The sequence below is a fragment of the Oncorhynchus mykiss genome, chromosome 3, assembly GCF_057628025.1.
Source record: "Oncorhynchus mykiss isolate SJ-2025 chromosome 3, ASM5762802v1, whole genome shotgun sequence".
Classification (NCBI taxonomy): Eukaryota; Metazoa; Chordata; class Actinopteri; order Salmoniformes; family Salmonidae; genus Oncorhynchus; species Oncorhynchus mykiss.
The window spans coordinates 50,636,933-50,653,916 of record NC_143024.1 but is presented as its reverse complement, the minus strand read 5'-3'; the positions used below and the strand labels follow the sequence as shown (position 1 = coordinate 50,653,916).

Sequence of the window (16,984 nt, the reverse complement as noted above, 5' to 3'; positions counted from 1 at the left end):
ATTCTAAACAGCGGGGAAAACACCATACATTTAAAAAAAACATTTATAATACAATGTTATTTGTGACACACGTCACAAAGCAGATGTCATCGTGGGTGTAGCGAAATGCTTGTGTTTCTAGCTCCGACAGTGATATCTAACAAGAAATATCTAAGAATTCCACAACAAATACCCAATAAACACAAATCTAGTAAAGGAATGGAACTAAGAATATATAAATATAGGGACTAGCAATGTCAGAGCGGTGTAGAATGGTATAGAATACAGTATATACAGTGCCTTGCGAAAGTATTCGGCCCCCTTGAACTTTGCGACCTTTTGCCACATTTCAGGCTTCAAACATAAAGATATAAAACTGTATTTTTTTGTGAAGAATCAACAACAATTGGGACACAATCATGAAGTGGAACGACATTTATTGGATATTTCAAACTTTTTTAACAACTCAAAAACTGAAAAATTGGGCGTGCAAAATTATTCAGCCCCCTTAAGTTAATACTTTGTAGCGCCACCATTTGCTGCGATTACAGCTATAAGTCACTTGGGGTATGTCTCTATCAGTATTGCACATCGAGAGACTGACATTTTTTCCCATTCCTCTTTGCAAAACAGCTCGAGCTCAGTGAGGTTGGATGGAGAGCATTTGTGAACAGCAGTTTTCAGTTCTTTCCACAGATTCTCGATTGGATTCAGGTCTGGACTTTGACTTGGCCATTCTAACACCTGGATATGTTTATTTTTGAACCATTCCATTGTTGATTTTGCTTTATGTTTTGGATCATTGTCTTGTTGGAAGACAAATCTCCGTCCCAGTCTCAGGTCTTTTGCAGACTCCATCAGGTTTTCTTCCAGAATGGTCCTGTATTTGGCTCCATCCATCTTCCCATCAATTTTAACCATCTTCCCTGTCCCTGCTGAAGAAAAGCAGGCCCAAACCATGATGCTGCCACCACCATGTTTGACAGTGGGGATGGTGTGTTCAGTGTGATGAGCTGTGTTGCTTTTACGCCAAACATAACGTTTTGCATTGTTGCCAAAAAGTTCAATTTTGGTTTCATCTGACCAGAGCACCTTCTTCCACATGTTTGGTGTGTATCCCAGGTGGCCTGTGGCAAACTTTAAACAACACTTTTTATGGATATCTTTAAGAAATGGCTTTCTTCTTGCCACTCTTCCATAAAGGCCAGATTTGTGCAATATACGACTGATTGTTGTCCTATGGACAGAGTCTCCCACCTCAGCTGTAGATCTCTGCAGTTCATCCAGAGTGATCATGGGCCTCTTGGCTGCATCTCTGATCAGTCTTCTCCTTGTATGAGCTGAAAGTTTAGAGGGACGGCCAGGTCTTGGTAGATTTGCAGTAGTCTGATACTCCTTCCATTTCAATATTATCGCTTGCTTAGTGCTCCTTGGGATGTTTAAAGCTTGGGAAATCTTTTTGTATCCAAATCCGGCTTTAAACTTCTTCACAACAGTATCTCGGACCTGCCTGGTGTGTTCCTTGTTCTTCATGATACTCTCTGCGCTTTTAACGGACCTCTGAGACTATCACAGTGCAGGTGCATTTATACGGAGACTTGATTACACACAGGTGGATTGTATTTATCATCATTAGTCATTTAGGTCAACATTGGATCATTCAGAGATCCTCACTGAACTTGTGGAGAGAGTTTGCTGCACTGAAAGTAAAGGGGCTGAATAATTTTGCACGCCCAATTTTTCAGTTTTTGATTTGTTAAAAAAGTTTGAAATATCCAATAAATGTCGTTCCACTTCATGATTGTGTCCCACTTGTTGTTGATTCTTCACAAAAAAATACAGTTTTATATCTTTATGTTTGAAGCCTGAAATGTGGCAAAAGGTCGCAAAGTTCAAGGGGGCCGAATACTTTCGCAAGGCACTGTACATACATATGAGATGAGTAATGCAAGATATGCAAACATCATTAAAGTGACTGGTGTTCCATTTATTAAAGTGGCCAGTGAGCCTCCTGAGGTTGAAGAGGCGCTGTTGTGCCACCTTCACCACACTGTCTGTGGGTGGACCATTTCAGTTTGTCAGTGATGTATGTGTACAGTGAGGAAACTTGAAGCTTTCCACATTCTCTGCTGCGGTCCGGTCGATGTGGAGAGGGGGGTGCTCTCTCTGCTGTTTCCTGAAGTCCACGATCATCTCCTTTGTTTTGTTGACATTGAGTGAGAGGTTATTTTCCTGCCACCACACTCCCAGAGCCCTCACCACCTACCTGCCTGTAGGTTGTCTCGTCATTGTTGGTATTCAAGCTGTTGTCGTCTGCAAACTTGATGATTGAGTTGGAGGCGTGCATGGCCACACAGTCATGGGTGAACAGGGAGTACAGGAGGGGGCTGAGCACGCACCCTTGTGGGGCCACAGTGTTGAGAATCAGCGAAGGGGAGGTTTTGTTTCCTACCTTCACCTCCTGGGGGTAGCCCGTCAGGAAGTCCAGGACCCAGTTGCACAGGGCGGAGTTCAGACACAGGTCCTCAAGCTTAATGATGAGCTTGGAGGATACTATGGTGTTGAATGCTGAGCAATTGTCAGCATTCTTACATATGTATTCCTCTTGTCCAGATGGGATAGTCCAGACCTGATAGAGGTTCGATATGTGACAGAGATGAGAAACTTATCCCAAGATGACACAACTAGAATGGGATGCTAATACGACTACGATTGTGCCTTTGGCTTCTGGATAAGGAAATACAGTTAATATGGAAACTAATAGAGCAGGAGAGAAATCCCAGAACTTTTTGAGGATCTGAGGACCAATGCCAAATCTTTTCAGTCTCCTGAGGGGGAATAGGCTTTGTCGTGCTCTTGACACGACTGTCTTAGTGTGTTTGGACCATGATAGTTTGTTGGTTATGTGGACGCCAAGAAACTTGAAGCTGTCAACCTGCTCCGCTGCAGCCCCTTCGATGAGAATGGGGGCGTGCTCGGTCCTCCTTTTCCTGTAGTCCACAATCATCTCCTTTGTCTTGATCACGTTGAGGGAGAGGTTGTTTCAAACAATTAAGTATTTTATCAAATGCATACTTCCTCCAGCTCACATTGTAAAGTGGTAGCTTGTTGTCTGCTCTTGAATGGTGAATGTAGAATAAAGCAAATGTAAAATCATTATTTATTACAAGATTTAGTTGAGGTGTAGGGTTTTATTAATGATTTGTCCCAAATACAATGCTTTTCGTTTTAGAAATATTTACGATTAACTTATTCCTTGCCACCCACTCTGAAACTAACTGCAGCTCTTTAAGTGTTGCAGTAATTTCAGTCGCAGTAGTAGCTGACGTGTATAGTGTTGCGTCAGACGCATACATTGACACACTGGCTTTTTCTCAAAGCAACAGTCATTTTGTTAAAAATTGTAAAAAGTAGGGGACCTAGACAGCTGCCCTAGGGAATTCCTGATTTGACCTGGATTTTGTTGGAGAGGATTCCATTAAAGAACACCCTCTGTGTTCTGTTAGACAGGTAACTCTTTATTCACAATATAGCAGGGGGTGTAAAGCCATAACACATACGTTTTACCAGCAGCAGAATATGATCGATAATGTCAAAAGCCGCACTGAAGTCTAACAAAACAGCTTCCCCCCCCGTCTTTTTATCATTGATTTCTCTCAGCCAATCATCAGTCATTTGTGTGAGTGCTGTGCTTGTTGAATGTCCTTCCCTATAAGTGTGCTGATTGTCTGTTGTCAATTTGTTTACTGTAAAATAGCATTGTATCTGGTCGAACACAATTTTTTCCCAAAGTTTGCTATGGGTTGGTAACAGACTGATTTGTCGGCAATTTGTCGGCCAACATTTTTCGGCAACTACAGTGCCTTGCGAAAGTATTCGGCCCCCTTGAACTTTGCGACCTTTTGCCACATTTCAGGCTTCAAACATAAAGATATAAAACTGTATTTTTTTGTGAAGAATCAACAACAAGTGGGACACAATCATGAAGTGCAACGACATTTATTGGATATTTCAAACTTTTTTAACAAATCAAAAACTGAAAAATTGGGCGTGCAAAATTATTCAGCCCCTTTACTTGGAGTGCAGCAAACTCTCTCCAGAAGTTCAGTGAGGATCTCTGAATGATCCAATGTTGACCTAAATTACTAATGATGATAAATACAATCCACCTGTGTGTAATCAAGTCTCCGTATAAATGGACCTGCACTGTGATAGTCTCAGAGGTCCGTTAAAAGCGCTCATCACCATGCCCACTGTCAAATATGGTGGTGGCAGCATCATGGTTTGGGCCTGCTTTTCTTCAGCAGGGACAGGGAAGATGGTTAAAATTGATGGGAAGATGGATGGAGCCAAATACAGGACCATTCTGGAAGAAAACCTGATGGAGTCTGCAAAAGACCTGAGACTGGGACGGAGATTTGTCTTCCAACAAGACAATGATCCAAAACATAAAGCAAAATCTACAATGGAATGGTTCAATAATAAACATATCCAGGTGTTAGAATGACCAAGTCAAAGTCCAGACCTGAATCCAATCGAGAATCTGTGGAAAGAACTGAAAACTGCTGTTCACAAATGCTCTCCATCCAACCTCACTGAGCTCGAGCTGTTTTGCAAGGAGGAATGGGAAAAAATGTCAGTCTCTCGATGTGCAAAACTGATAGACATACCCCAACCGACTTACAGCTGTAATCGCAGCGCTACAAAGTATTAACTTAAGGGGGCTGAATAATTTTGCACGCCCAATTTTTCAGTTTTTGATTTGTTAAAAAAGTTTGAAATATCCAATAAATGTCATTCCACTTCATGATTGTGTCCCACTTGTTGTTGATTCTTCACAAAAAAATACAGTTTTATATCTTTATGTTTGAAGCCTGAAATGTGGCAAAAGGTCGCAAAGTTCAAGGGGGCCGAATACTTTCGCAAGGCACTGTACTACCAAAATGAAGCACCCACTTGGTTGATGCTACGGCAGTCAGGTGGAGCCAGAAAGCGCACCACATTTCAATAATAATTCAAGAGCAGCCTTGTAACTTTGTCCTCCTTTCAATCCTCATCACTGCACACCTCTGTCTTCTTGCTTTCGCCTTTTCTCCATCCTCAACCTCAGGACGGACACTGGTTGGCATTAGAATCAATACAGCTAGCCAGCTAACGTTAGCTAGCTAGCCAAACATACAAATTACTTGCCAGCTAGTTTAGTCTTTTTAGAGGAAAATCTAGTGGGCATCCCTGGTGGTTGTGTTTTAGAACCCCTTACTAGTGGCTTTGCCAACTTTCAGTGGGCACCCACATGGGTGCCCAACCCTTTCTGTTTTGTTTTTGGTTGTCAAAATTATTTTCTTTGTTAGTTCCATTTCTTGTGAGCGACATTTTGAGTTGGTCTTGTGGGAATGTAACACTACCTATATATTTTGTAAGTGGGGACTATTGGAATTTACATTGAGTAGGCTAAATATGGTAGGCTGCTAGCGTTGTGATGGCTGGTCTAATGAATTAATACGGCCTGAGAGTTGATTAGTCCGGTTCATGCAGCTATTTGTATGTTCATATTTTGTTTCTTTGCATTAGTGCGGCTTGAACATTTTATAATAATGGCCCATGGTAAATGTCATTACTATTCTCAGGAAACAGGAAAGCTCTTGGTTGGGAAGTCCCGGGATACCGGTCACTGGAATTAAACCCTAGCATGTATCTATCCATCCTTCTTTTGGGTTTTTTATACCACGACTCAATGTCACTCATGATATGAAAACCACATATGTTGCACAATTGTGTTTGTCCTCCCGTCTCTCTGTCCTCATCTGACTGACTTTTGTATACATTCTACAGGAGGGTGTGAAATACGCTGTCCGCCTGCGTAACTATGGTAGCCGAACAGCCAATGGGGACGGAGGGATGACCACGGTTCAGTGTTCTGACGGCATGGCCTTCACCTTCAGCACCTGTAGCCTGAGCAGCAACGGGACCAACCAGACCAGAGGACAGATACCACAGATACTGTACTACAGGTACACAGAGACACACACACTTTCATTACATGAGTGACATATCCAGGTTGCCACACTCCCATAAGATGTAATCTAAAGTTAAGTTGAGATTCATGTCCTTCCCAATGCTAACAACCATTGCTAGGGCTAACATGGACGTGTGTGTCTTTGCCCATAGGAGTGAGTATGACGGGGATCTGCAGTCCCAGCTGCTGAGCAAAGCCAATGAAGAGGACAAGAACTGCAGCAGGGCTCTCTCAGTGGTCAGTGCAGTGGTCAGAGCTGCCAAAGATCTCCTTCACAGGGCGTTCGCTGTGGATGGTAAGAACTGGGAGCTCTCTGAATGAGGCAAAACCGGTCAACGTTATTTTCATAATAAGTGACTTAAGACGGGACAATCAGGTTGTCCAACAATTGGAAAAAATATTATTGCAAATGTAGGTTAAACAACCAATGCGTCTTTTTTCAGAGGGACCATATTACAAATACGAATGTCCTTGAAACAGTCTTGATATTTTAGTCAAAAGAGAGATCAGGGTCCAGAGTAACGCAGAGGTCCTTCACAATTTTAATTGAGACGACTGTACAACCATCAAGATTAATTGTCAGATTCAACAAAATATCTTTTTGTTTCTTGGGACATAGAACAAGCATCTCTGTTTTGTCCGAGTTTAAAAGTAGAAAGTTTGCAGCCATCCACTTCTTTATGTCTGAAACACAGGCTTCCAGCGAGGGCAATTTTGGGGCTTCACCGTGTTTCATTGAAATGTACAGCTGTGTGTCATCCGCATAGCAGTGCTACATGCCCACACACCATTCATTTTTGCCTTAAGTAACCTTCTGTCTTATGTAGCCATACCAAACATAATATACACTAATTTGAGTGTCTCTGATTTTTGTTTACTATGTTACGTCTAGTCTATGAGACCCGGCTGCAGGAATATGGGCTTTCACAAATGAGGGAAAGAGAAATTTAACAGACATGATGGAACACATTACATTTTATTTAAATGTCTGGAGAAATGTGTAGGACAATGGGTATTATTTTGGAAATATTTAATTTACGTTGAAAATGCATTAATTCCTTTTCAATACCATATGTTTTAGAAAAAGAGTCACAACTCCCCTATATGGGGATGGCAGGTAGCCTAGTGGTTAAGAGCGTTTGGCCAGTAATCAAAAGGTTACTGGATTGAATCCCAGAGCTGACAAGGTACAAATCTGTTGTTCTACCCCTGAATAAGGCAGTTAACCCCTTGTTCCCCGGTAGGCCATCCTTGTCAATAAGAATTTGTTTTTAACTGACTTGCTAAATAAATGTTACAAAAAAAATAATCAGCTGTCCTGTAAACAGTAATGATAAGAAAGAGAAATAGGTGCAGAGGTACATTTGAGCTTTTATGATTGCATTATTTCCAAAAGAATTCTGAGCATTTGTCTGAATCAAAAACAGTACTTGAAAAAAAGTGCCATTAGTTTTGAAATCGACAAATACATTTCATGAAATCAATTCCAACACTTCTATAACAGGCACAAAATACTAAAAATCAATTGTTGAATTGCTATAAATCCATACTTAGACACTTGTTTCACAGTCCTCAGTATTAGACAGGAAGGGACAGTTCCAAATTTACTAGAGGGGGGTCGAACTCGAGGGGTCATAAAAAAAACCTTCTCCTTCATAAAATTAACAAAATAATAATGATCACCACAAATAATAACTTAGCAACCCTGTGTTTATAAACATGGTTATCAACTTGACCACTTCAGCATGGTTTTGTGGCACAGTTGATGCTACGCAGGGCTACAGGCCAGAAGGTTGAGGGTTCACCGACCGCCATGGACAAGATCACTTTCCCTGCCTGGCTCATTGCACTATGATGAGAGCCAGCTGCAGACAATGATCAGCTAGAGGGAAATGCGATTTTCATTGCTACAGTGGGGAGAACAAGTATTTGATACACTGCCGATTTTGCAGGTTCTCCTACTTACAAAGCATGTAGAGGTCTGCAATTTTTATCATAGGTACACTTCAATTGTGAGAGACGGAATCTAAAATCCAGAAAATCACATGATTTTTAAGTAATTAATTTGCATTTTATTTCATGACATAAGTATTTGATACATCAGAAAAGCAGAACTTAATATTTGGTGCAGAAACCTTTGTTTGCAATTACAGAGATCATACGTTTCCTGTAGTTCTTGACCAGGTTTGCACACACTGCAGCAGGGATTTTGGCCCACTCCTCCATACAGACCTTCTCCAGATCCTTCAGGTTTCGGGGCTGTCGCTGGGCAATACGGACTTTCAGCGCCCTCCAAAGATTTTCTATTGGGTTCAGGTCTGGAGACTGGCTAGGCCACTCCAGGACCTTGAGATGCTTCTTACGGAACCACTCCTTAGTTGCCCTGCCTGTGTGTTTCGGGTCGTTGTCATACTGGAAGACCCAGCCACATCCCATCTTCAATGCTCTTACTGAGGGAAGGAGGTTGTTGGCCAAGATCTCGCGATACATGGCCCCATCCATCCTCCCCTCAATACGGTGCAGTCGTCCTGTCCCCTTTGCAGAAAAGCATCCCCAAAGAATGATGTTTCCACCTCCATGCTTCACGGTTGGGATGGTGTTCTTGGAGTTGTTCTCATCCTTCTTCTTCCTCCAAACACGGCGAGTGGAGTTTAGACCAAAAAGCTCTATTTTTGTCTCATCAGACCACATGACCTTCTCCTATTCCTCCTCTGGATCATCCAGATGGTCATTGGGAAACTTCAGACGGGCCTGGACATGCGCTGGCTTGAGCAGGGGGACCTTGCGTGCGATGCAGGATTTCAATCCATGACGGCGTAGAGTGTTACTAATGGTTTTCTTTGAGACTGTGGTCCCAGCTCTCTTCAGGTCATTGACCAGGTCCTGCCGTGTAGTTCTGGGCTGAGCCCTCACCTTCCTCATGATCATTGATGCCCTACGAGGTGAGAACTTGCATGGAGCCCCAGACTGAGGGTGATTGACCGTCATCTTGAACTTCTTCCATTTTCTAATAATTGCGCCAACAGTTGTTGCCTTCTCACCAAGCTGCTTGCCTATTGTCCTGTAGCCCATCCCAGTCTTGTGCAAGTTTTATCCCGATGGCCTTACACAGCTCTCTGGTCTTGGCCATTGTGGAGAGGTTGGAGTCTGTTTGATTGAGTGTGTGGACAGGTGTCTTTTATACAGGTAACGAGTTCAAACAGGTGCAGTTAATACAGATAATGAGTGGAGAACAGGAGGGATTCTTAAATGAGCAGGTCTGTGAGAGCCGGAATTCTTACTGGTTGGTAGGTGATCAAATACTTATGTCATGCAATAAAATGCAAATTAATTACTTAAAAATCATACAATGTGATTTTCTGGATTTTTGATTCCGTCTCTCACAGTTGAAGTGTACCTATGATACAAATTACAGACCTCTACATGCTTTGTAAGTAGGAAAACCTGCAGTGTGTCAAATACTTGTTCTCCCCACTGTATATGGATCAGACAACGTTGTTTTTATTGATCTGTTTGTCAGTGTCAGCAGAGTAGGCTACCATGTAATTTTGGTAGAATAAAAAAAAATAGGAAAACCTGCAAAATCGGCAGTGTATCAAATACTTGTTCTCCCCACTGTATATACTATACATTTTCTACCAACAGGTTTTTGTGTCAATGCACCACACACATACGGGGACTCGTCTGAAGTCGGTACAGCCGATCTGCCAACTTATGTCTGTAGCATCCAAACAATTTGGGCTAAACACTAATATGTCCCCTCTGTAGAAAGTTGAGACTCTCACAAACACGTACATGTCAGTTGCTCTAGGATCCCCAGAAATATTCATTCAAGCCAGTGTCTTCTTTGCAACAAAACTGTTGCTCTTAAGGATCTGCCCCTTTTTTCAAATTTCGCCTGAAATGACATACTCAAATCTAACTGCCTGTAGCTCAGGCCCTGAAGCAAGGATATGCATTTTCTTGGTACCATTTGAAAGGAAACCCTTTGACGTTTGTGGAAATGTGAAAGAAATGTAGGAGAATATAACACAATTGATCTGGTAAAAGATAATACAAAGAAAAAAACAACCGTTCTTTCTAAAAAAATTGTACCATCTTTGAAATGCAAGCAAAAGGCCATAATGTATTATTCCAGCCCAGATTCAATATACATTTTTGGCCACTAGATGACAGCAGTGTATGTGCAAAGTTTTAGACTGATCCAATGAACCATTGCATTTCTGTTAAAAGTTTTGTGTCAAGGCTGCCCAAATATGTTTTAATGTTGCTGGACCCCAGGAAGAACTAATGGGCATTCTAAATAAATACAAATACTCCTGGACTAAAAAGCATGCTGAATGTAAAATCTCCATGCCAAAACATTCTTGTCCAGGGATTTCCGTAAAGCTGCAATATGTCACTTTTTGGGCAACCCTACCAAATCCACATAGAAATATGAGTTGTTGATCTGTCTGAAGTGGTAGATCTGCACCATGTGTGCTATTTCTATGCTTCCTGTTCCAAAGTTTTGTTTTCAAACAGCCAAAAATGCTATGTTTTTGATTATTGAAAATATATTTTACAGTTGTTTAAATTGTACAATGATTCTCTAAATGATGCTGTACATTGCTTGTTTTGTCACATAATCTGATATTAGGAAAACTATTTTAATTTTAGCAACCAGAAAATGGAAGAGATATTTTTGCACATTGCACATTTAATCTGGGTCCAGAAAGGGCTCAGCATTTGCTCTTATTTGTTTAAAAAGCAGTTCTCCTAAAACTCCCGGTGTACCTCACTTCATTTATATCCTGTAGATTTAGTGATGATCCAACACACTCCCAAAGTATACTACATGATGTTCCGCATTTCTCCTTCGAGTTGGGCAAACCTGCTTTAAGTTAGTGTTCTTCATTCCTGTAATGACATTCCAAGATGTATAAGAGCTGGATGTCCTGGTTTCATTAGGTCACTTTAAGACTGTAATATAGGACATTTATTGTGGACTGCACTTGTAAAATGTAATAGTTTCTGCTCTGTATATCATTTTATCTGTTTGAACTGTTTGTGTTGTTGATTGTTGTAACACAGGGCACGATTTAAAAAGAGAGCCTGGTCTCAACTGGGATTCCCTGTATAAATAATGGTTAAAACCTTTTAAAAAGAAAACCAGCCCTATACAGTTCCTTCGGAAAGTATTCAGAGCCCTTGACTTTTTCCACATTTTGTTACATTACAGCCTTATTCTAAAATGGATTCAAATAAAACAATTTCCGCAGCAATCTAAACACAATACAACACTTTATGTAATTGTATGAAAAATAAACAAAAGAAACACCTTATTTATATATGTATTCAGACCCTTTGCTATGACACTTGAAATTGAGCTCAGGTGCATCCCGTTTCCATTGATCATCCTTGAAATGTTTCTACAACTTGATTCGAGTCCACCTGTGTAAAATTCAATTGATTGGACATGATTTGGAAAGGCACACACCTGTCTATATAAGGTCTCACAGTTGACAGTACATGTCGGAGCAAAACCCAAGCTATGAGGTTGAATGAATTGCCCGTAGAGCTCCGAGACAACAGGATTGTGCTGAGGCAAAGGTCTGGGGAAGGGTACCAAAACATGTCTGCAGCTTTGATGGTCCCCAAGAACACAGTGGCCTAAATACATTTTAAATGTAAGAAGTTTGGAACCACCAAGACTCTTCCTAGAGCTGGCTGCCTGGTCAAACTGAGCAATCGGGAGAAGGGCCTTGGTCAGGGAGGTGACCAAGAACCCGATGGTCACTCTGATAGAGCTAAAGTTCCTCTGTGGAGATGGGAGAACCTTCCAGAAGGGCAACCATCTTTGCAGCACTCCATCAATCAGGCCTTTATTGTAGAGTGGCCAGACAAAAGCCACTCCTCAGTAAAAGGAACATGACAGCCCGCTTGGTTTGCAAAAATTCACCTAAAGACACTGACCATGAGAAACAAGATTCTCTGGTCAAGTGTCACGTCTGGAGGAAACCTGGTACCATCCCTACGGTGAAGCATGATGGTGGTAACATCATGCTGTGAGGATGTTTTTCAGCGGCAGGGACTGCGAGACTAATCAGGACCGAGGCAAAGATGAACGGAACGATCCTTGATGAAAACATGTTCCAGAGCACTCAGGACCTCTGACTGGGGCAATGGTTCACTTTCCAACAGGACAACGACCCTAAGCACACAGCCAAGACAACACAGGAGTGGTTTCGGGATAAGTCTCTGAATGTCCTTGAGTGGCCCAGCCAGAGCCCGGACTTGAACCTGATTGAACATCTCTAGAGAGACCTGAAAAAAGCTGTACAGCAACAACGCTCCCCATCCAACCTGACAGAGCTTGAGTGTATCTGCAGAGAAAAAAGGGAGAAACTCCTCAAATACAGTTTTGCCAAGCTTGTAGCGTCATACCCAAGAAGACTCTAGGCTCTAATCACTGCCAAAGGTGCTTCAACAAAGTACTGAGTAAAGTGTCGGAATACTTATGTAAATGTTATTTCACTTTTACATTTTTTATTAATCAGCCAACATTTCTAAAAAGCAGTTTGTGCAAGATTGATTAGGGAAATAAACTATTTCATCAATTTTAGAGTAAGGCTGCAATCTAACAAACTGTGGAGAAAGTCAAGGTTTCTGAATACTTTCCAAAGGCACTGTATGTCCGTATAATTTAAACCTGTGCTCTTGTCTGCAGCGGAGGACATCCCTGAGCTTCTGAGCTCTTCCAGTCTGTTCTCTATGCTGCTCCCCCTCATCCTGGCCTACATCGGCCCTGTGGCTACCTCAGTACCCAAGGTGAGATGTGGTAAATGTTGCCTGTGATGTAGGTTCTATTTTTTTTTACTGCTGTATCTAGTCAAAGGTCCCTAAGGTGAGTAAGGTTTTTTTTCAAGAACTACATTGATCCAGCCTTGCACTCTATTTGAAGCTACATGTATTTTTTTTGCTACTTTTATCAATTTTTTCCACAATTGGTAGTTAGTCTTGTCCCATCGCTGCAACTCCCTTACGGACTCGGGAGAGGCAAAGCTCAAGAGCCATGTGTCCTCCAAAACACGACCCTGCGACGCCACACTGTTTCTTGACACACTGCTTGCTTCACCCGGAAGCCAGCTACACCAATGTGTCGGAGGAAACGCTGCACAACTGGCTACCGAAGTCAGCTTGCAGGCGCCCAGTCTCCCACAAGGATTCGTTATAGTGTGAGTGGACAAGGACATCCCGGCCGGCCAAACCCTCCACTAACCAATTGTGCGCCGCCTCATAGGTCTCCCGGTCACGGCCAGCTGTGACACAGCCTGGTATCGAACCCGGGTCTGTAGTGACGCCTTAAGCACTGCAATGCAGTGCCTTAGACCGCTGCTCCACTCGGGAGGCCCTTTGAAGCTACATTTGTGTTGTTTTTAAATAGTCAAAACAACTTTGCAATAACACTGTCAATAATCACACCAAGAATGGGGATGCTTTCTTGGAGTGACATGACTCCGATCCACATCTCCCTATTGAGCTCTGGACACAGTTCTTTAAGGAACATCTCCAGGAGGATGCAAAGTAGATTCTTGTTGGCACTTGTCTCCTGAAGTGCGTTGAAGACCTTGATGCTTCCATATCTGGCATTCTGCTGTCCCACCCAGTTATGTAGTGTGCCTGCAATGTTGTTGAGTAGCTTATTTTAGGCTCTCTCCTTGGTCTCCTGATGTTCAGCATCTGTCCTAACATTGTTGTGGATGGCTCGTTTTTGTTGGGCCAGAAGGTGTCCCTGAAACTGTTGATGTAGTGCACAAGCATATTCTCACTGAGTACCCAGTTGATAGTGTCTCTTATCTGCTTGTTACTGATTTTTCCAAATGCGACTTGAACTAGTCCAATGAGTGTTTTCCGAACCCACTTGAAGTTGCCTCTAAGATCTCCCCTATGAGCAGGAAGCAGAGTTCTGCTAGGCCGTCCCTCTTCCTGTCCATCTCATCCTCATAGTCACGGTTATCCTTGGTCTCTTCTCTGTGAGAGAATAAGTCTCAAGGGACACTCTCCAGAATAGTGGCCAGGAAGGAGGAGGAAATTGTTAGGAAGTCCATGACCTTCAAGTGCTCTGGACAGGGGCTGTGGAAGGAATAGAGCTCCTCACTCTGACACATCCGCATGTCAGTCAGCATTTTCTCCTTGTTTTTAGACTGCTCAAGAAACGTTTGTTCAACGGAATGGCCGTTTATTGATGGAAGGCAGCTGGACCTTTTTTCAAGAAGGGGAAAGGTCATCTCCCTGTGCAGTACCTAAAAATGCACAGGAATGCTATGTTACACTGACTGTTCTGGAAGTAGTCGCTTTGCAGGAGGCTCACATTTGACGAAGTAGCATGGTATCTGCTTCTCCTCAGCCCCAGTGATGAGGGCCCTCCAGTGCCCCAGTTTCTCACAACATCAGACAGTCAGGGAAATGTGCACCTGCAAGTCGCTGTGCTCGTTCTCCATTGCCCAAATCTCTTTCAGCGTATGCATGTCCTGTTTATTGGGCTTGGGGTTGTTTTGGATGGAGCCCAGGGCCTGGCATTTACATTCCAATTTGTTGTAGAACTTGTGCAGCTTGATGGCACCGTAGCTGGCTTGCTCGTTGATCCCTTTGCTGCCCTCATCCAGTGCCCTTTCCCCAACTTCTGGAAGGACAGGTAGTATTCCTTTATGGTCTCGTAGGTGTAGGCCTTCGTGGTGCTCCAGCTGAGACAGCACCATGCGATTGATGGAGTCAGGGTCACTGAGTACCTCCACCGGGGGGCTTCAACACTTTGGTGGCGATGACCTCCACCAACACCACTTGCAGGCTATTGGAGCGGGCTTTGCGTGTGGGTAGCAGGCACAACGAACCGCTACTCCTCATTGGGGGTGCGCAGGCATTGCCTTTTGAATGTTAACCTGTTTTAAGGTCTTACTCACATTGGCTACGGAGAGCGTGATCACAGTCATCCAGAACAACTGATGCTCTCATGCTTGTTTCAGTGTTATTTGCCTCGAAGCGAGCATAGATGTAATTTAGCTCCTTTGGTAGGCTTGTGTCACTGGGCAGCTCTCGGGTGTGCTTCCCTTTGTAGTCTGTAATAGTTTGCAAGCCCTGCCACATCCGACAAGTGTCGGAGCCAGTTTAGTACGATTCGATCTTAGTCCTGTGTTGATGCTCTGCCTGTTTGATGGTTCGTCGGCGGGCATAGCGGGATTTCTAATGAGCTTCCGGGTTATAGTCCCACTCCTTGAAAGAACAAGCTGTACCCTTTAGCTCAGTGCGAATGTTGCCTATAATCCATGGCTTCTGGTTGAGGTATGTACGTACAGTCACTGTGGGAATGACGTCCTCAATGCACTCCTTGATGAAACTAGTGACTGATGTGGTGTACTCATCAATGCCATCGGAAGAATCCCGGAACATATTCCAGTCTGTGCTAGCAAAAAAGTCCTGTAGTTTAGCATCTGCTTCCTCTGACCAGTTTTTTATAGACTGAGTCACTGTTGCTTCCTGCTTTAATTTTTGCTTGTAAGCAGGAATCAGGAGGATATAGTTATGGTCCGATTTGCCAAATGGAGGGTGAGGGAGAGCTTTGTACGCATCTGTGTGTGGAGTAAAAGTGGTCAAATTATTATAATTTTTTTGGCCCGCCTGTTAGCTTGCTCGATTCTTGCCATTTTCCTTCGACCTTTCATCAACGAGGGGTTTTCCCCCACAGTACTGCCTCTGACTGGATTTGTTTTCTCTTTTTTTCGCACCATTCTCGGTAAACCCTAGAGACTGTCGTGCGTGAAAAGCCCAGGAGGCCGGCCGTTTCTGTGATACTGGAACTGGCGCACCTGGCACCAACGATCCTATCTCGCTTAAATTCACTTAGGTCACTCGCTTTGCCCATTTTGAAGTTCAATCGAACATTACCTGAATGCTTCTAACTTTCAACATCACAGTGATGTTGTATTCAGTAGCCTAACTGATTAGGCCTAGAGTGCCAAATCATACGCCCAAACTTGTGCCGTGCTACCTGCGTACACACACACACCAGACTTCTCAGCATCCGCACACACTCACACAGCACCCCCAACACACACCGCACACACTTCTCACTAAGTTGGAACTGTAACACAGAAGGCTACTAGTCTAATAACATAGAAGTAAGCTAAGGTAGGCCTACACCTGAGTTGGGTTACATTGTAATGTTGTGTTTCGTGTTGATGAGTTACTCTAGTGATGGGAAGAAAAATTACAGTTTCCTGCAAATAATTAGCCTAGGCTGAGACCTAGTGAGCTGCCTGCTAGCCACCTGCACAGCAAGATAGATGGGACACATTTTCAATTCACTGGTATTTAGCTGTGTTTTAATCTATTGTAGGGCTTAAGCCACTGAATTCTGGTAGTTTACATCAGAATAAAACCAAATTTTCCACTGGCACAATACAGCCACTGCAAAGCATCGCTGCCTCTCGCTCTCGCCCAGAGCGTTACCTCAGCGAATGGCTTCAAGCCAACAAACACTCCCTCACACTAGCTAGCATCTCGTCATGAAAACACCAAATGTAGCTACGAAGCAGCACTTCGTAAGCTGCTATGTTTTTGTCTCTGAAAACGTCAATGACAGAAGTGAAGGAAAAAGCTTTTTACCTTATATTTTATTCAAAGGACATCTGTTGACCGTAAAACACCCTTTCCCATACTTGCTGGCAATAAAATGTCACGTCGATCTTACTCTGATGGAGTGAGGAACACACCGATTTCACGGGTTTCATAAAAAAGTCTGTCCCGCAGAATTTAATGTTCTAAGCACAGCACTTACTTTACATTTGGGCTTATATCACGTAAATATCATAACGTATAGTATTGTGATTTTTAGACATGGTTAAAAAACTTCCACATTCATGTTTCCAAATGATTTATTATGTATTGTGACGACCACATAGTTGACATTTAGTGAAAATGTGTTTGATCACTGCTGTTTTTTGTAGAATT

General features: G+C 42.8%; 1 protein-coding gene and 1 pseudogene across 41 annotated transcripts in view; one reads left to right on the top strand and one right to left on the bottom strand.

The window, feature by feature from the left end:
- The window catches only part of LOC110519948 (E3 ubiquitin-protein ligase MYCBP2), a 344,341-nt gene that overhangs the window by 207,050 nt on the left and 120,307 nt on the right, over window positions 1–16,984 (top strand). For all 41 annotated transcript variants that reach the window (XR_016494672.1, XR_016494675.1, XR_016494673.1 and 38 more), the window contains 3 exons: window positions 5,812–5,990; window positions 6,148–6,290; window positions 12,705–12,805. Coding sequence is in view for 37 of the 41 variants with exons in the window: in XM_090229470.1 (XP_090085596.1) it covers window positions 5,812–5,990; window positions 6,148–6,290; window positions 12,705–12,805 (423 nt within the window). In the remaining 4 variants the exon portion in view is untranslated. The remainder of the gene's footprint in view (window positions 1–5,811; window positions 5,991–6,147; window positions 6,291–12,704; window positions 12,806–16,984) is intronic.
- Window positions 13,422–14,736, bottom strand: LOC149984576 (sorting nexin-25 pseudogene; annotated as a pseudogene).